Source organism: Vombatus ursinus, unplaced genomic scaffold (assembly GCF_900497805.2).
Source record: "Vombatus ursinus unplaced genomic scaffold, bare-nosed wombat genome assembly UNPS02010219.1, whole genome shotgun sequence".
NCBI lineage: Eukaryota > Metazoa > Chordata > Mammalia > Diprotodontia > Vombatidae > Vombatus > Vombatus ursinus.
In genome coordinates this window covers 5,751,348-5,771,980 of record NW_020949997.1, presented here as the reverse complement: position 1 = coordinate 5,771,980, position 20,633 = coordinate 5,751,348, and the positions used below count along the sequence as shown (strand labels likewise).

The following is a 20,633-nucleotide window of genomic DNA, read 5'->3' as shown; positions in this document are numbered from 1 at the left end:
CCTGGACTGAGGTAGCATTGAGCTATACCTTTGACAATGAGGATCCAAGGCTTGGTGGTAGAAGCTAGTCCCTGGGTGTGTGAATCAAGAGAACTGTAGTTCTGGGGGGATGGTTTCTGAGTTTGTTAGAGTAGGGGAAGTCATTCTGAGAAAATGGCACACAAGAGAGAGATAGTGAGAATATCTTTGGCGCTAGAGGTTTATTATAGTGACTGTGCATATAAAGGCTGGTGGTCAATAGCCCAATTGAGTGTAAATATAGGGGCCTCATGTGAGAGTGAGTATATGTGCATTTTCCAACATGACCATTGTGAAGATTTATTTTGGCTGAACTATGCACTTATGTATTGGAGATTTTTTTTGTTTATGTTTTTATTTTGCTCAATGGGAAAGGAAGAAAGGGTAGCAAGAGGGACAGATTAATAAAAGAAAAAGTAAACAATTTTGGCAGTTTACGGGTGGGAGAAGGGGGGATGAATGATAGGGTTGACCCAAAAAATGAAAAAGAAAAGGTTACTGAAGCATTTTTATTGCACAGAAAAGAACAGAAGGAAGATGAGAATGAAACACAGAGATGCAGAGCAGAGTCGATAGTTTCAGGTTGAATTTATTATATCTTCACAGAAAAGCAAGCTATGCATAGTAGAGTCACTGTTTCCTATACAATTCTCTTTTTCTGTTCTACTTGGCATATGGAAATGCTCATTTTATTTGGTGTTTGTTAAGTTCAGAATTAAAATATATTGAATATTTTAATCCTGAGAATTAGATATGATTAGATATGATGACTGCGTGAGAAGAGACAACAATCCAATTGGGGAAGTCTGGAGGTGGGGGAAAAGAGGGAAAGAGAGAGAAGAAAGAAAAAGAGGGAGAAGAGAAAGAGTGAACAGAGAGAAGGGGGAAAGAGAGAGAGAGAGAGAAGAAAGAGGGGGAGAAGAGAAAAGATGAACAGAGAGAAGCAGGGAAGAGAGAGACAGAGAGAGGAGAAAGAAAAAGAGGGAGAAGAGAAAGAATGAACAGAGAGAAAGGGGAGAAAGAGAGAGAGAAATGTGTGTGATGTATGTGGTAGGGTTTTGTGTTAGGTCCTGGCATTCACAGGGAGGGTTATGGACCTGAGGCTATAGCCACAAGAAACAATCCCAGCCCCATAGTTGAAAAGCTGAGAATAATAACAATAACACATCCAAATAATGCTTTAAGGTTTGCAAAGCACTTTGCTTATAGTGACCCCTTGGGGTTGCAAATAGCTTTATTCCACTTTCACAGATGTTGAAACTGAAGCTGAGGTGAAGTGACTTGGCCATAATCACACACGTAGGAAGTAGGAAAGCTATGATTTGAACCCAGGTCTCTTGACTCTAAGGTCTCCTGCCACACCAGCATGTCCCTGAACCCGGCAAGGTCTTTGTAAGTATGTTCTACTCTTCAGAGTACTACTAATTAGAATGGAAGCTGGATCTTTTGTATTAGGGACTAGGTGATTAGCTCGGCAACATATCAAGGCCCTTCTACTTTAATATTCATTGATATCACTGATGTGTGTATTCACTGGGGTAGGGAAATGAAGGAAACAGGACACAAGTACTGGAGAGAAGCAGTAGTGCCACAGTGAGTGATAGAACAAAGAAAGAGATGGTGCTACTCTCTAAATAGCCTCTAGGACACGGGGGTCAGATTGCCCTTCAGGAGGAGATGGGCCAGAAAAGTTAGAGGGTTTAGAATCATGATTTTGTCTCTCTGAGGAATAACAATGTAGATGCTGTAAATCTCCAGCAGGCTAGGCAGCTAGGTGGCATAGTAGGTAAAGCATCAGGCTTGGAATCAGGAAGACTTATCTTCATGAGTTCAAATCCTGCCTCAGACATTTACTAGCTGTATGACCCTGGGCAAGTCACTTAACCCTATTTATCTCAGTTTCCTCATCTGTAAAATTAGTTAGAGAAGGAAATGGCAAACCATTCCAGTATCTTTGCCAAGAAAATCCCAAATGGGGTCACAAAGAGTCTGAAATGACTCAACATTATCAGTAGGCATTTTATTGTCAGGTACTGTGCTAGGCTCTGGAGATAGAAAGACAGAAGTAAAATAATTCCTGCCCTCAAGAGCTTACATTCTCTTGGGAACAGTATTTCATAAAGCCTCTTCATCCCATCCCTTAATCATATACTCTTATCATTTCTTCTCAGGCTATTCCTCTTATCCACAGAACTGTCCCACCTCCTTTTCCCAGTCTCATGATTTCCCAAGAAAATACCTGATTGGCTATTTCTTGCACCTAGGTCACCACTGGAAATATTCTATGTGGTTGTGATCTTGGAACACTATATATAATTTCTGAAGAATTAAAATTATGGGTGACTCACCTTCACAAAAGAGATAGGGGAGGATGGTGAATACCCTTTCCATTCACATAGTCATAGTCACCAGGATAGGACTTTCAGACCTCATCTATAACCTACTGGGGCAGATACGTAGTACAGTGGATAGAGTGCCAAGCCTGAAGTCAGGAAGACCTAAGCTCAGATATGGTCTCAGACACTAGCTGCGTGACCCTGAGCAAGTCACTTAATCCTGTTTACCTCAGTTTCCTCACCTGTAAAATGATCTGGAAAAGGAAATGGCAAACTCATTGCCAAAAGAAAACCTCAAATGAGGTCATGAAATGATTGAACAATAACAAAAAAAAAATGAGCTGGAGAAGGAAATGGCAAACCACTAGTATCTTTGCCAAGAAAACCCCAAATGGGGTCATGAAGAGTCAGACGCAACTGAAACAAGTGAACAACAACAACAATAACCTACTGGAGGGACTAGAGTCCCTTAAGCATCTCATGTCAGGTTCAGCTGCCCAGCCGTGGCCCCTCTCTCTGCCCGATGCAAGAGCAGTTCTCTTTTTTTAGCTGCTCAACCTTCTTGTGAACTGTTTCTTAAGAATGGATCCGTCTCTGATTCCTTCTCTGCTAGATCAATTCTATCCTTGTCATTTGAAATCTCACCTTACTTTGGCTGGCTTTCCTGACTGCACCACCTTGGTTTCATTCACACTGGCAGCTCTTGGTGTCTGTCCCTCTGTAATACTTTCACATGCTTAGAATGTGCTGGGATGCAGATAGGTGTATGACATTCAGAAGTTATTTGTTAAGTCGAGTATCAGTCTAGAGCCTTGAGGCTGCAGCTTCCCCACTCCTAATCTTGTCCTTTCTAAGTTCTTTAAGGAAAGGGATTACTCTGCACTCTCATTAGCATCACTGTGTGAACACTTTGTTCCATTCTCAGTAAATATTTGCCCTTACCCAGGGAGGAGCTCAACAAATATTTGGTGATTGATTGATCCATCTGTTTTGTTTGTTGATCACAGCATTGTTGCTGATTTAGGGTCTCGGCTATTCTTCAGAGAGACAAAGTCATGTTTCTAAGTATTCCAACTGTGCTGGCCCATCTCCTCCTGAAGGGCAGTCTGACCTCTGTGTCCTAGAGGTCATTCAGAGAGCAGTACCTGTCTTCTCTTTCCTTTGTTGTATTGCTCACTATGGCAATGTTGCTGCCCTCTCTGGTACCTGTGTTCTCTTTCCTCTGTTTCCTCCCTCATCCCTCCCTTCATCCCAACCCTTACAGACCACTCATACTGCCATCTGGTTGTTTCAACAAGATAATCCATCAGCAATCAACATGCATATATTAAGAACTTACTATTTGCCATGTTAAGTACTTGGAGATAGAAAGAAAAGCTAAAACCCAGTTCCTGCCGGGTATGGGAAAACAGCTACATTAATTGGTGAAACTATGAATTTGTTGAACCGTTTTGGAAAGCAATTTGGAACTGTGCCCCCAAATTGACTGAGCTATGTATACTCTTTGACCTACCTATACTACTACTAGGCCTAGATCTCAAAGAGACTAAAGAAAGAGGAAAAGGACCCTCATGTTCAATATTTATTTGTATTTATTTGTATATGCATTTTTGTATGTTTTGTTCAATTTATATGTAGTGTCAAAGAACTAGAAACTCTAGGGAGTGCCCATCAATTGGGGAATGACTGAACAAATTATGGTATATGAATGTAATAAAATGCTATTGTGCTATAAGAAATGATGAAAGGGATGGTTTCAGTGAAACCTGGGAAGACTTGTATGAACTGATGCAGAGTGCAATGAATAGAATCAGGCAAACAATTTATACAATAACAACATTGTAAAGACCAACGATTTTGAAATACTTCAGAATTCTGATTAATTCAATGACTAACCATAATTCCAGAGGACTCATGCTGCTACCCACTTCCTGACAGAGAGTTTATGGATTAAGGAAAAAAAGGTGTTCAACAATGTCAAATGCTTCAAAGAGATCAAGAAGGATGAAGATTGAGAAAAGGCCATTAGATTTGGCAATTAAGAGATAAATGGTAACTTTGGAGACAGCAATTTCCGTTGAATGATGAAGTCAGAACGCAAATTGCAGAGGGCTTGGAAGAGAGTGAGAAGAGAGGAAATGAAGTATAGATATGTTTTTCTAGGAGTTTAGTGAAGGGGGGGAGAGATTTGGAACAATAACTTGCGGAAGTGATAGGCTCAAGTGAAGGTTTTTAAGGATGAGGGAAAACATTGTACATATTTTTAAGAAGCAGGGAAAACCATTAGATAGGGAGAAATTGAACATTAGAGGGAGAGGGAGGATGATAGTGGGGGCAACTTGTCAGAGAAGACAGGAGGTGATGGGATTGAGGGCATACATATAGAAGGACTGGCCTTGGAAAAGTGAGGGGCTATCTCTATCATTAGATAAAGGTGTAAAGGAGAGGAGAAAGTAATGGGATGATGTAAGGGGGAATTGAGATGAGGAGGAAGAGGAGAAAAGGAGCTTGAGGTGAATGACTTCAGTTTTTTTTTTGTAAAGTATGAGATAAGGTCCACAGTCCAGATAATGGAGGAAGGGGATGCTATGGTACATTTAAGAAGAAAATAGATTTGTAAGAGCCCCTGTGGTGAGTGGGATAGAGCATCAATTAAGGAGAAATATGAATAAGCTTCAGTGAAATCCTAGGTGAGATTATATAAACATAAATTTGTAGTGAACCCAGTAAGCATGGTTGTGTGACTTCTTCCAGCCCCCTTCAGCAGTTCCTAAATAGGAGCAAAAGAAATGGTGGATGGTGGGAGTAATCCAGGTGTGGGGTTTGGCAAGGTGTGAGTTGTGTTAAGACAACAGGACAAGAGAGAAAAGCATTTGAGAATAGACAGCTGTGTAAAATTGAAGGGGTCAAGGGGGACAAGATTTGGAAGGAAGGAAGGTATCACTAGAGTAGAAGTGATCACTTTAGAAAGTACAGGGAGTGAGGATTATTGGGAAAATGAAGGATAGGGTTAGGAGTAGTAAACCACATGGGGACATGGAATGATAAAAGGTGATCAGATAGCAAAATTTTGAGGCTCCTGAACATGGAAATGGAACACTTGTGGGTGATTGCATGATCAAAGGCCTCTCCCCTTGCTTCAGTCCTAGACCCTTGTTTCCCATAAACAGACTTGGAATGGGTGGGTGGGACTCTTATGTCCTTCCCTCTTTCTCTCGGTTCTATATTTTCACTTCCCGAGGGGAACCTGGCCTCTCATAGAATCACAGTGCTAGAATGACCTCCGAGATCATCTGGTCTGGTGATTCTTATCCTTTCTTGTGTCACGGACCCCCGTGGCAGTCTGGTGAAGCCTGTGGATCCATGCTCAGAACAGTATTTTGTTAACCACTATTCATAACAGAAGGAAATACCAAATTTCAGTTAGAGGTTAGAGCAGGGGTGTGGAACCTGTGGCCTCGAGGCCACATGTGGCCCTTTAGGTCCTCAAGTGTCACTTCAAACTTCAGTTTGGATTCAGTCAAAGGGCTGCACTTGAGGACCAAGAGGGCCACACGTGGCCTTGGGGCCATAGGTTCCCCACCTGTAGGTTAGAATATTTTTTTCCCATCCAAGTCCATGGGCCCCTGAAAATGTATCCATGGGTCTATGGACCCTAGATTAAGAGCCTCTAATCTAACCCACTCATTTTACAGATAAGGAAACAAAGAGTGATAGAAGTTGTGGCCTGCCCGAGATCACACAGCTCAGAAATGGGAAAGGCAGGATTTGAACTCGGATCCTCCAACTCTCAAGTCCATTGTTCTTTTCCCCACACTGCACCACCACTCACTAAGCTGTGTGCCTGTTTCTCTTCTTCCAGATAGTAGTGACAGTGAACTGGAGCTCTCTGCTGTTCGCCACCAGCCTGAGGGGTTAGACCAACTCCAGGCTCAGACCAAGTTTACCAAGAAGGAGCTGCAGTCTTTGTATAGAGGATTCAAGAATGTGAGTATCTCCTGGGTTGTAGTGGGGAAGGAAGATAGCCCATCATAGTCTGTATCTCTAGAGCTCCAGGGGTGGGATATGGATCTGAGGATGACTCCCTCTACAGTAACCTCTGAGTTGAGACAAGAAAGTGGCGATGAAGAACTCAGGATGCATGAAGTCAGAGTTGAATTTAGCATGTCCTGTAACCAGCTTTAGAGTTTTTGTTGCCATTGGCTGCAACAGAATCACGTCCCCCCTCACTTCTAACACTGTTGCATTGGGTTAGATGGTGTGTGGGGGGTCATCTCCCCTTCTCGTTGCCCAAGTCTTTTCTTAGCTGTAGAACTAGGGAGGGATTGGGAGGACAAAGAAATCTGGGGAGGGGAGACCAACCATGGCACCACCATTTCTCCCCCTGCCCCACAGTCCTTTCCTCAGAGCTGAATGAGATGAGTTTCATGGAGGGTCAAGAGGTTATTACAGAAAGAGAGAAAGAAAAGGGAGGAAAGAAGGTGGTATATGATGAGACACCATATAAAAGGGTGAGGCATGATAGAGCGGTCCGGGACAACAAAGGCTGGAGAATTGCCACTCACTTTCCTGGGGTTTGGGGAGTGGGGGCTGTGGACCTTGTTGCTAAGAAGGGTGACTCTCTGCTGCAGGAATGTCCCACTGGCTTGGTAGACGAAGAGACCTTCAAGCTCATCTATTCCCAGTTCTTCCCCCAGGGAGGTAAGTTTTCCACTTGTGAACCTGTCATTTCCCCAGTCAAGAAGGAAGATTGACATCGTTAGCCCCTGCCCCTATTTCCATTCCCCTAGTGCTAAAGGGACATTCATCCTTCAGTTTCATGTTGTCTCCCAGGTTAGCAGCAAGGAAGCTGGGCAAGTCCACCCCTTCATCCTGACCTACCCTTGACATCTGCAGCAAGGGCTGACTGAGGACCCAGGGCACATTCTGGGGCCAGTGCTGACCTGTTGGCACATTTGTCACTGGTGCCATCTAATAGCTACCCCCTCCATGGGCAGCTCTCCCAATTTAGGCATCCATGGAGGTGATAGAAATGTTGTAACTGTCAGTTTTGAAGCACCCTGGTACCACGGAAGACCATGCCTGAGACCAGAGTCTTGCTACCCTCTCTCCAGAGGGATCTAAATTCTTTCTGCCATCATGCATCGTGCTCCAGGCTGTGAAGCATCCCTTCCCCTGGGCGTGCCCTACACGGACTATTCCTGGTGGGAGCAAGGCATGGGGGTGGGAGGCCTCTCAGTAGGTCCCTGGCACTCAACACCAGCCCTCTCCCTCTGTCTGTCCCTGCAGATGCTACCACATATGCACATTTCCTCTTCAATGCCTTTGATGCAGATGGGAATGGGGCCATTCACTTTGAGGTAGGTCCCTTGTTCCTGCTTTCCTGCCCTGGCAGCCGCTCTAGAGGGATTTCTGGTCCTGCTCCTCCCCCCTAGACTTCCTTCTTCTCTCTTGTGAAAGAAGGCAGCTAATTCTATGTTGCCTCTCCCCTCAAGAGACATTCCTTGGAGGCCCACTGACTAAGATACCATCCCCAGTAATAGTTGGTCACTTCCAAGCAGCATGTTGGATAGTAGATAGCTCAGTCTTAGAGTTAGGAATGTCATCTTGGATACTTGGTGGCCAGGCACTATACTAAGGACAAAAGTGAAATAGCCTCTGCCCTCGAGGAACTTACAGTCTTCTGGCCCATGGACTTAAGCTCACAGAGGAGCCTCAGTATCCTCATCTGTAAAATGGATTAGAAATAGCTTGTACCACTAAATAACTAGGTGACTTAGTAAATAGAGTGCCAGGCCTGGAGTCAGGAAGACCTAAATTCAAATCCAGCCTCAGATATTTATTAGCTGTGTGATCCTGGGCAAGTCACTAAAATCTTTGTCTGCCTCAGTTTCCTCAACTGCAAAATGGAGATAATAACAGCATTCACCTCCCAAGGTTGTTGCAAGAATCAAATGAGATGTTTGTAAAGTGCATAGCACAGTGTCTGGAACATAGTAGGTGCTTAATAAATGCTTGTTCCCTTCCCTCTTCCCCTCCTAATAACTACCTCACAAGGTTTTTTGTGAAGAATGTGTTTTGCAAACCTTAGAGCACTACAATTATCCCTTCCCTATCTTGACTTTCCCCATTACAGTTTTGATATATTGTGGGTCGGCGTAAGAAATTAAATAGGAATTTTTGGGGGAGTTTTGTGAAAGCCGCAGATGAGGTGTGAAGGCCAGCAGACAACACAGAAAATGTTTAGAAATTCGGGAATGTATAAAATATATGAATAGTATTGTATAATATCAACTTATTTTATCTTGTAATACTATAATAATTCAGACTTCTTCTCTGGTATGGAGGGCCAAAACATTTTACAAGGATTTTTCAGATCATGGGGGCTCTGCACCCCTAACCCCAGTGATGTGGAAGAGATAACTGTATATTAACATATTATTGGTCACCTTGGCCAATCTAAGGCAGCTCAGATAGAGCTGGCCTCAGAGTCAGGCCCAAGTCCTTACCATATCTTTTTGCACCTCAAAAGGCACACATTTTTTTATCTGATTATATTAAGATTTTCATTTAAAGAATTTATTCTCCATGACTTGAGTCCCACTGTTTGACCTTGAGTAATTCTCTGAACCTCTTAGCTCCACCTGCAACTTGCTAAGATGATAAATTACAGAGAAGGTTCTGATTTTGCATAGTGAAGGAAATTTCTCAGAGTTCCCTGTACCAAAGAAACCAAGGATTTAGTGGAAAAAAAAAAAAACCTTTTGATTTTCCAGAGACTGGAAGGTCAAGAAACTTGTCAGCCTCTGGTATACTGGACACTTACTATATCTTAGTGGAGAGAGGGGCAGCCCAGCCACAGTGATCACAATGGATCTACTGAGTCAGACCGTCCTAGGGCTGAGAAGTCACCTAAGCCAGTGTCTCCCAACTGTCAGTGCCCAGATCTATACTGGTCTGAAGCAAATTCTTCTTCATCTACAAAAAATTTAAAACCAAAGGCCCAAATTTTGTTTTCACTGCTTAAAATAATAAACTAAAAAACAAAAAAAAAAACAAAAAACAAACAAACCCTAAAGCCTCCTGTTCATCCATCTCCTTGTACCTCCTTTCTTCCGAAAGCTCCCTTCTTCATCCTTGCTCCCTGAGCTGGGGCTGGGCAGGCAGAGCAGCCCGAGACAGAGAGTCTAAATATTTCACACAATATACATTGGTTGATTACACTGATTTATTCATCTGCCTGCCTCTGAGTAGCGTCATATCTAATCTATTTAAAAGTATAATTATCTATCTATAGATAGCTATAGTCTGTTTCTCTGCCTCCGTCTGTCTGTGTTTCTCTGTTTGTCTTTCTCTCTCTCTTTGTCTCTTTCTCTCTGACTCTGTGATTTAGTGCAGGGGTCAGCAAACTTTGACTAGTGGAGCCAAATCTACACCACCCCCTCCCTCTCTTGTTTTTTTATATCCCAAGTTAAGAATTTTTTTATATTTTTAAATAAAGCTTTGTTCACAAATGTAAAACAGTGTAAAAACCCATTCTTAGTGGGAAGGTCCTACAAAAACAGACCGCATGCACTGGATTTAGCCCTCAGGCTGTAATTTGTTGAGCTTCGATTTAGTGTATAGAGAGCCGGCCTCAGAGCCAGAAGGACCTGGGTTCAAATCCTGTCTCTGACACGAACTGATTGTGTGACCCCTGGGTAAGTCACTTAACCTCAGTGCCCAAGGCAACTCTTTTTAATTTTCATAGAATGTGCTGACCTGCTTTGGCAGATGAAGTTTCTTCATTTTTGTTGTTGTTCAGTTGTTTCAGTCATGTCTGATTCTTCATGACCCCATTTGGGGTTTTCTTGGCAAAGATACTACAATGGTTCACCATTTTCTTCTCTAGCTCATTTTACAGATGAGGAAACTGAGGCAAACAGGGTTAAGTGACTTGCCCAGCAGGGTCACACAGCTAGTAAGTGTCTGAGGCAGGATTTGAACTCAGGTCTTCTTGACCCAGACCCAGCACTCTATCCACTGTACCACCTAGCTACCCTTCATTGGGAATTCCCTATACCAGTAACATCACAGTCCTTATCCTCTCTATCTTTTGAAATCTCCAAAGGGTATCACATCTCCTTATTCTAGTAACTAGCCACCCTCTACTCATTATAGGAGCATAGATTTAGAAGCGGACAAGGTTATAGAGATAGATGGTCTAGGCCAGGGATGGGGAACCTGTGGCCTCTAGGCCACATGTGGCCTTCTAGGTCCTTTGGTGCAACCTTTTGACTGAGTCCGAGTTTTACAGAACAAATCCTTTTATTAAGGGGATTTGTTCTGTGAAGTTTGGATTCAGTCAAACGGCCACACCCGAGCACCTAGAGGGCCGCATGTGGTGTCGAGGCCATGAGTTCCCCACTCCTAGTCTAGGCAAACCTCTTCGTATTATAGCATGGGAAACTGAGGCCCAAAAACGTTGTTATACGACTGAAGTCCCACAGGAAACAGGAGGAATAAGATTCTCACTGGGAAGACAGTTTTCCTTTGGTCTAACTTAAATCCCTCAACCACCAGCCAGCCCTCTTCACTCTTCCATCTCCCTCCCTATCTTGGGGAGTGGAAAGAGGAATTGGGCCGTCTGCTGTTATGGCTGTGTTGTTTTGGCCTTTGTCTGACCAGTCATCTCCCTAAGGCACACAAACCCCAGGTCCTTGCATCTGCTCTGGAGGTTCGGAGATGAACAGGAAGCCGTGTCCCTAAGAAAGAACTTACAAGCTGTACATGCTGTGGGCTCATTCCCATACCTTGTGACCTAGAAGCTTGTGATAACAAATGGAATGCGGTCCTCAGCTCATTAGAAATGCTGTCTTTTAAGCCTTGTTGATAAATTTTTAAGTTCGCCAGCTCACTCTAACTTGTTTTCATTGGCCTTCACCCAGAGGAAGTGTACAGGAGAAGTAACACCACAGAAAGAATTCTTTCTTTCTTTTTTTACATTTTTATGGATGCCTTTTGTTTTTACATCATCATCATTTACAGATACTCCCTTTCCTACTGGCCCCTTGTGAGAAAACCGCTAAGCAAAAATGATGTTAGAGTTTCCAAAATTCCACATCTCTGATCTCCCGCCTTTCAGGAATCAAAGGACGATATATTTAGAGCTGAACGGGACATCAGAAGTCATCTAGCCCTAACCAGGGGCATGCTAGAGCCGGCCAAAACCTGCTCACTGGAACAGGTTATTAAATTTTCAGTGTGAGCATTTACGCCTTGGAAATCCTCAAATGCCACAAATCAAGGCTTAATTTATTGTTTTTATTGATTATCTAGACTTAAGAAAATGGTAGAGAAAAGGCTAATAGTGAAGATTAAACTTAAAAGTGTGTTGTACATACATTTTTGGAGAACTGGTTGTTAAACATTTACTAGAACACTCCTGAGTCTAACCCTCTCAATTTGAGAAAACAGACCTGGTCGGTTTAAATGTCTTGCCCAGGATCACATAGCTAGAAAGCAGAAATTAGCTCAAGTCCTCTAATTTCAAATCTTCTTTTTACTGGGCCAGCATTGGCTTTTATAATAACAGTTCTTTGCTTCATTTTATTGCTCTTTTCGTTCATGTTACTATAGTCATTATGTATATTTTTCTGTTGCTGCTTATTTATCAGTTCATACAAGTCTTCCATAGGGCAATTAGGTGGCACAGTGGATAGAACGCTGGGTCTGGAGTCAGGAAGAATTCAAATCCGGTCTCAGACATTTGCTAGCTGTAGGACTCTGGGCTAGTCACTTAACCCTGTTTGCCTGAATTTCCTCACCTGTAAAATGAGCTGGAGAAGGAAATGGCAAACCACTCCAGTATCTTTGCTAAGAAAACTCCAAATGGGGTCATTTAGAATCAGACACAACTGAAAAGCAATTAAACTGAACATATTTTCCTACATTTCTCTGAATTTCTCATATTTGTTATTTCTTATTACACAATAACATTCATTATAATCATGTACCAGGTTGTTCATTCATTCTCCAATTGATAGGTGTCTGCTTTGATCCTTTTTCTTTGCTACTGCATAAAAGTTTCAGCATTCTTAAAAAAAAAAAAAAAAGCTTTGTTGATGAAAAGAAACAAGCCTTTTATTTTTTACACCAATCATTTCCTGAAAAGAGGCAATGTGGCTTCGTGGGTAGAGAGCTCCCCTCAAAGTCAGGAAGACCTAGATTTAGTCTTGATCTTGGACACATACTGCCTAGCTGAACCTGGGCAAGTCATTCACCTCCAGCAGTGCCCTGGACAACTCTGAGGATGTAAGTTGTAGAGAAGGTACCAATATGCTTCAGTACAGTCTCTTCCTAGTGGAGGTGGGCTGGTGCTAAAAACCTACTGTATTGCTTTGCTTCTAGCCCTGACTCTGTCTACTCCCCCAGCAAGTGCAGATGGCTTTTTTCTAGAAGTGTGGCTGAGAATGGGAGATGATAGTTCAAGGGGATGGCAGGGTGTAGTTGGGAGATGTGAGTATGTTGGAAAGCTCAATAGCGTAGGGTAGTAGGCAGTGGTCTGTTGGACATAGGGGGCCACTATGTTGGGGTTCCAGACTACTTTTTTCATGATCTAAGGAAGGAAAGAAGGAAACAAGCATTTGTTAAGCACCTACTAGGTGCCAGGCACTGTGCTAAGTGCTTTACAAATGTCTCATTTGAGACTCGCAAAAACCCTGGGAGGTAGGTGCTATTATTATCCCTATTTTATAGTTGAGGAAACGTAGGCAAACATAGGTTAAATGACTTATCCTGGGTTCCACAGCTAGTAAATGTCTGAGAGGGGATTTCAACTTGGGACTGAATCCAGAGCTCTATCCACCGTGCCACTTTGCTGCACCTAACATATTACTCCCCTTCCACCCCCACCCCTCATCTATATTTGCATTTTAAAAGAGGCATGACCAAAGAAATGAATTGTTCATGGTGAAATTTTAGGCACCAATTGATATTTGGGTGGGTCTGAGCCCTTCAGATCACATCACTATCCAAGTAAGACTGCCCTAGATTCAGCATAACACACAAGCATTGTATTCAAAGGGTCATCTCACTTGGGGACCTGTGGAATGAAGCCCAGGTTCTGAGTCCTGCCAGGAAATAGAAGCCTGCCCCTAGGAGAGAGTACAGAATTGCTCTGCTTGGGGCTCCCGCCCTGGCCAGTCATGGAGGTCTGTTTCAAAGAGGCCCCTGGTTTGGTGGATTCCAGGCCTCTAAAAATAGCTGCAGCTGAAAGCTCAAACCTCATCACGAAGAGGAAAACCTCGCTGAGAGTCTCGGGATCGATACTGCCTCAGACTCAGCTTTCTGAGGTTCAAGGGCAGTTAATGGGAAAGAGGCAAAGCAAACATGTTTGACTTGAAAAACCTCTGGATTGGTGGTGGTGTTAATAATAACAATGTCGATAATGCTTCAAAAAACATTTTTTTTTAATATTACTAGCCAGCTCCAGGCGTTCTGGAGGCACTATCACATTACCATCGAGTGATGTTTGTGAAGTAGAGGAATGAGCCCTGTACTATCCTGGGAATCAGAAATCCCCACTAACAATGTAGGTCAACACCTTCTCTGCAACTTGTAGGCTTATACAGGTGCCTAGAATGTGTCAAAGGCAGCTAGGTGGTGTAGTGGATAGAGTGCTGGGCCTGGAGTCAGGAAGACCTGAGTTCAAAACCAGCCTCAGACACTTACTAACTATATGACCCTGGGCAAGTTACTTAACCCTGTTTACCTTAGTTTCTTTATCTGTAAAATGAGCTGGGGAAGGAATTGGCAAACTACTCCAGTATCTTTGCCAAGAAATCCCCAAATTGAGTCACAAAGAATCAGACACAATTGAAAAATGACTGAACAACAACAGAATGTGTTGAACTCCCAGCCAGTGATATGCAGTGGGAAGGATTTACCCAGAGTCATACAGACAGTATATGGCAGATGAGGAACTCAAATCCGGGTCTTCATGACTCTCTATTCACTACATCACACTGCCTTTAAGAGGCAGTGGATAGATACATCAGAGAAGCAATCTGGCCTGAAAAGGTCTGGGTTAAAGTCCTGCCTCTGACACATACTGACTTTATGATCCTGGGCCAATTACCTAACCTGTCATTGCCTCAGACAATTTAAGATCATGAATAGATAAACTGCAGAGAAGGTGATGACCTGCATTGGTACAGGGACCTTCTGATTGGGATTTCGTCCTTTTGTAATCACAGGACTCTTTCTCCCTCTCCTCCTTCTATTTCTCCTCTCTCTCTCTCTGCATATATATAGAATATATATTCTAACTTCCTGAAGCAACCCATTTAATTTCATTTATGTTATTTAATCTGCGATTTTTTTTGTATTGTGGTATCATAGTTTTAAGAAACCAGGCTATAAAAATGATAGATTTTGCCACTGGGAAGGAGTTCTGAGGAAATGAGTTAGAAATAGTTAGAGGCAGGTATATTTACATTCTTTTAGTGCAGCAGAGAGGGTCCAGTTGAAATTGGATAAATTAAATTTGTAGTGAACCCAATTGCATGTTTCTCTCCCCGCACCCCTCCCCCCATGCAATGAAAAGAAGGCTTTTTGCAGCATTTGAATGCATAGGAATAGAGAAGGCAGACAGTAAGGATAACCCAGGATCAGAGTTTGGCCAAACAGCACTGGCAATAGAATAAGGTGGCAAGGGATTCAAGGATAATTGATAATATAAGAGTCTAGACTAAAGAGAGAGCAAGTAAAGCCAGGGAAAGGGTAATGGAGTGGGAGAACAGGGATGAGCGAAAGGATTGATAATGGGCATGAGGAATAGGTTTAGGAGGGGTAAGGCAGAGAGATGGTAGGATAGGAGATTGTGGCTGGATGGAGGAGTTTCAGAATTCTGGATCAATAGAAAGATCCCCATGTGACTAAGATGAAATGAAAATGATGGTCATGGCAGTTGAGGAAGTTGAAGAAGTTGGAGGCCAGGGTATCAAGGGAGCATCACTATGTATGTTGAAGTGTCCAGGTATAAGGGCAAAGGTTGGAGTAGAGAAGAAGAATGTGAGTAGGTTCTGAAGTCCTGGAGAAAGGAATGACCTGGAGTAAATGATGATAGGTGATAAAGTTGGATGGAGAGAGGCTAAAAGAAGAGAAGTTGCTGAATAATGGTAGCAAGAGGACAATTCAGAAAATGAGGGTGTAGCATATCCCTACTCCTTCTCCTGTAATACTGCTTCTGACGCAGGCACCGTGGAGCTCTTCGAGCTTGATCAGGCATCGAAAAAGCCAAGGCCATCAATGTTTTAAGTGTGCCCATCTTTACACATATTTTCTCTAGGATTTACTATTCTTACTTACTATTCTTATCTTTTGTTATCTTTGCCAGTTTGCTACACATGAAGTGAATCTTAGGGTTGTTTTGATTTGCATTTTTCTTAATATTATGATTTAATATTATGATTTAGCACAAGCCTGCACAACCTGCAGTCCACCAAAGGATTTTGGGCGGCCCACGGAAAATGTAGAGGATTTTTCCTGGGCAGGCCTGATTTAGAGCAATCTTTCATATGCTGCTGTTGTTTCCAATTCTTCTTTTGAAAACTTTGTCCAGATCCTTTGACCACTTATTTATTGATGAAAGGCGTTTGGTCTCATATATAGTTAGTTGTCTTTATATCTTCAATATCAGATGCTTATTTTTTTTTTCCAGTTAACTATTTCTATTCTTATCCTAGTTGCATTGATTTTGTTTGTGCGGAAGCTGATCAATTTCACATTATCAAAATTATCTATTTTATCTTTTGCTCTATCCCTTTTTGATTTAGAATTTCCTTTATCCCTTTTGGGCTTAGAATTCACCTCCCCCCAAAGCTCTGAAAGGTATATGATCTGCTTCTCTTCTAATTTTTTTTATGGCATTTTTTTTTGTTAGGATTCAGATCATAAAATGCTTGCTCAATAAAACAGCCCTGTTCATTAAAGCAGGTCCTGTAAGACCTCTACTCAGCAAGCCATTGTTAGCTTAGTTCTAGTTATAATTTGGACCTGAAAATAATAAAAATTGTACTTCCCCCAAATATTCTATCATTTAGCCTTTTCACATCAGGGTATCAATCACCCCAAATTAGTCTAAATTAGTGAGCTTTGATGATATTTTTATTACTACCATAGATAGTATGGAAAATATGGGTTCAAGTCTTACCCTGGACACATACTGGCTGTGTGACCCTGGGCAAGTTACCTAACCTGCGATTCTAAGCAACTCTCTAAGATAAGAAGTTTCAGAGAAGATGCTAATCTACATTGGTAAAAAGAATTTCTTCATCTGAAAGTTCCTTATATAGTACCAGTGAAATCACAGGTCCACTCCCTAATCTCATATTTTTGCCAGTAATCCCCTCTTAACAAAATCCAACTGCCTTCAGCCCAATGCTCTTTTTTTTCTCCATTTTTTTGGACAGGATTTTGTGGTGGGTCTCTCAATTTTGCTTCGAGGAACAGTCCACGAAAAGTTGAAATGGGCCTTTAATCTCTATGATATTAACAAGGATGGATACATCACAAAAGAGGTACCTGCTTACAAGTGGTAAAGAATGGGAGGTGGGGAACAGAGGGATCAGAAACATTTGCATTGGTCGGTAGAATGAGGGCAGGTGTAAGGATTCTGGTCTGTGATTGGCCCAGAGTCAAGGTGAGGCAGGTGGTTTGTTTAAATGTGCAGTTCTACTAATGAAGGAGATTCTCAGCTTTAGAGTCTCAGTTTGTTTGATTCTGAAGCACTGGTTGGTTTGGGTTCTTCTGTGGGGTAAAAGAGTAGGAGATGTGAATTACTTGGCTTTAGTTTTTAATTCCTTATTCAGATGAAGCTGGATAAATCCCTACTCTGATGCCACATTATGGAGATGATTCAGTGTTTTTGAAGGCTGTGCCAGAGGAGGATAAAACCTGGTGGGTCTTCCCAAACTGAAAGGCTTTGAGCGTGAGCCCAGTGACATTTGGCCTGTCAGCCAAGCTGTTGATAGGTCATTAGCAGCTGCTCCTTTAAAGAAGTAACTTTCCTGATAGTCCACAGGGCCCTTGCCATTGTCCCTTCTGTTGCAGAAAGAAAGTGTGGAATTCTGGAAGTATGGAAATGTGGAGTACTACCAGAAGCACTGAAACAATCTCCAAATGAAGGTCCCTTCTTAGTTCTCTAGACTTTCTGTTCCCTCCTCCCCAATATAGGAGAGTCCCCAGGATGCCCCAGACCTCACCACTACCTTGTTCCTCATCCTAGGAGATGCTGGCCATCATGAAATCCATTTATGACATGATGGGTCGTCACACCTACCCCATCCTGAGGGAAGAAGCCCCATTGGAGCATGTGGAAAGGTTCTTCCAGGTAACATCCCAGCTCCTGGGAAATGTGATGCGACCAGAAATCAGAAAACATGGAGAGGAGCGTAAGAGTCTCTCAGTTATGGGGCCAAGTGTGTGATTTCTTAGCGAGGATTCCTGAGGAGGCAAAGTCCTGACAAGGGGATAGCAGATATGGCCTGAAACCACCCCTCATGTGAAATGTTGTAAGGAGCTGTTACCTGTTGACACGGAGACTGCTGGTCCTCTTCCATTTCTATTCCCCTTTGCCTTTCTTTCCCAAAGATGGCCCTCAGACTTTGGAAGCAACTCCACGAAAAGCAGTGGGATGTTGAGGAAAGAACACTAACCTGGAAGTCAGGAGCTCTAGGATCCAGCCCCAGCCCCATTAAATATCTGTGTAACCTTACACAAATCATTTTGATTCTCTTGGCCCTCATAAATGAACTGAATGAGACTTGAACCAGATGATTTCTAACATCTATTCCAGATCTAAACAAATTTACAAATTTTTAAGAATAAGAAAGAATTTGAAAACTGACTTTTGCTTGAGATGAGAGCAAGGAGTGGTGAAAAGTAAGTGGAACCATCCGGGTTAGAGATGGAGATCAGTCACAATTTCAAGGAAACCTGAGTTCTTGTTCTAGTGAAGCTGCTGACTTGCTGTAGAACCATAGGCAAGTCTGTTAACCTCTCTGAGTTTCGGATCTCTCAACTGTAACATAGGGATAATAATACCTGCCTTGACTACCTCAGATAACTGCTTTGAAAGTGAAGACCAATAAGGAATATGAAAGCACTTTGTAAAATACAAAATATGAGGCATTATTCTTATTACCTAGAATTGGTCCTGAGAGAGGGAGACTGAGGAGGCAGATTTGGAAGTTGTAGGAAAGGTCAGTGGTGAAGCCAGGAGGTAAGAGGGAGAGAGGCCAGAAGAAAGAAAAGTGGAGAGGGGGAAGTATCATTGAATATTTTACATTGGGATGGGAGGTAGGTGATGGGAAAAGTGGCCCAGGAAAGCCAGGGTCTCCAGAGGTTGCCAACAGGACAGCATCTTTTTAAAATTAGTGGTATGGTCTCCAGTACCTGCTTGAAAAATGTTAAATCAGTGACAACAGGAAGGACTCAGGCCTGAGGATGTTCTTCAGATAGATGAGTGCCTAACATAATGCCTTCATATTGGAGGAACTTAGTGATGTTGTATGGAGAGGGAGAGGAAGAGAGAGAGAGAGAGAGAGAGAGAGAGAGAGAGAGAGAGAGAGAGAAGGAAAGAATGAAGGAAGGAAGGAAGGAAGGAAGGAAGGAAGGAAGGAAGAACTTGGCTAAGTGAGTTTCCCATAGTTTAAGGTATAATTAGGGGATTGCTCCTGGATTTGACTGATTTCTAAAGAAGGATATGCATGTGTTTCAGAAAATGGACAGGAATCAGGATGGAGTGGTAACCATTGAAGAATTCCTAGAGACTTGTCAAAAGGTGAGCTTCCTTCCCTCTTCAGCCTAGCCAGGGACATAGCAAGAGGCTAGATTCCTCTTGCTTAGAAATTCCCCCTTCTGAGGATCCAGGGAAATAAGAATATTGGGGGGATTTCTCTTTTCTTCTTCCATATCTTCCCCACCCCTATCTTTCCTTTGGGAAGGTTGCAGAGCATCTTGCTCAGTCTGGGTCCTCAGAAAGGCTCTATCCTGTCCCCTCTCCTTCCGAGAGACATTAATAATCAACTCTTAGGCAAGAACTTGACCTAGGACTGCTGTGATTCTCTTAGGACTCACTTCAGTAAGAGTCTAAACTCTCAGAGCTCAGGCTAAGTGAGAACAGCCTAGAGAGTCTACTTACAGGCATTATTTAGGTCTGGGTCCATTCCTGGCCCTCACCTCACTTGGGTTCGTCCTATTTGGAGTCAGTTCCTGGGATCTTTTAGAGAGTCTCGCAAGCCTGGCATTTCTTCCTGGCCCATTGCTATTGCCCCTGCCCCTACCTCTGCACCAAAGTCCTGGCATCATAGAGCTTTCCAAATCCTCCATTCATGCTCTCAGGCAAAGAAAAGGTTTGTATGTAGAATTGGACACAGTTCCTTTGGGTGCAGTGGTTTATTTGTGACTGTGACCTTTGGGATATTGGACAGATCTCTGGAGAAAAGGGTACCGGAAGCCTCTCTCCCAATCAATATCAACTGGCCTCAGAACCTTTTCCAGCCAGGCAGCCCCTCCTCTCCTCACATGACCCAGTAAACTCTAAACTCCTTTTTAATCTATGTTTTCGCATGATGAAGTTAATTTATGTTAAATTACCTAATCACTATCATTTCTGTAACTGTTCCTAGAATCTGTTTACAATGAATTCTACTGTCATGCTGGATAGCTCCTCACAATGTCCCCTTTTCTCCTTTTTTTTTCTTTCTTACTCCAAATAGGATGAAAACATCATGAGTTCCATGCAGTTATTTGAGAATGTGATCTAGAAGGGAGAAGGATTCAGCTGCCACCCTCCCCAGCCTCTGCCTCAGAAGGCCACCTCCACACTGACAGGCGCCACCATCACAAGAAACTTTTTTTTTTTTACTAATTTACAAAAAAAAGGAAAAAAAAAACAACAAAAGTTTAAAAGTTTGCTACACACATACACAAGATTCCCCTAGGCTTGAAGAGGGAGAGAAAGAGACAGAAGGACAGAGAAGGACAGAGAGAGAGAGAGAGAGAGAAGATCTGGGTTGAGTATCACATGTACCAACTTTTCTCTCCTACTAGGAAGACTAGGAGATGGTATCTTGTGGGTAATAGAGTGTCATCTATTCAGTCCACTTCCCCAAGGAGGACCTATGTCTCAGGGACTGGGTGAAATCTGCACATTTCCAAAAAGAATCCGTAGTACCTTCTGCCTGATTAGGGAGGTATTCCCCAATTCCGTTGGACAACTGGGTTTTACCAGGA

The 20,633-nt window shown here is 42.7% G+C and overlaps 1 protein-coding gene across 1 annotated transcript in view; it reads left to right on the top strand.

Annotated features, from left to right (window-relative positions):
* The window catches only part of KCNIP3 (potassium voltage-gated channel interacting protein 3), a 57,003-nt gene extending 36,708 nt beyond the window's left edge, over positions 1-20,295 (top strand). The window contains exons 2-8 of the mRNA XM_027853925.1: positions 6,217-6,341; positions 6,986-7,055; positions 7,644-7,714; positions 16,808-16,915; positions 17,623-17,727; positions 19,117-19,179; positions 20,117-20,295. Of these exons, the coding sequence (XP_027709726.1) occupies positions 6,217-6,341; positions 6,986-7,055; positions 7,644-7,714; positions 16,808-16,915; positions 17,623-17,727; positions 19,117-19,179; positions 20,117-20,164 (590 nt within the window). The 3' untranslated portion in view covers positions 20,165-20,295. The remainder of the gene's footprint in view (positions 1-6,216; positions 6,342-6,985; positions 7,056-7,643; positions 7,715-16,807; positions 16,916-17,622; positions 17,728-19,116; positions 19,180-20,116) is intronic.
* Positions 20,296-20,633: the final 338 nt, after the last annotated feature.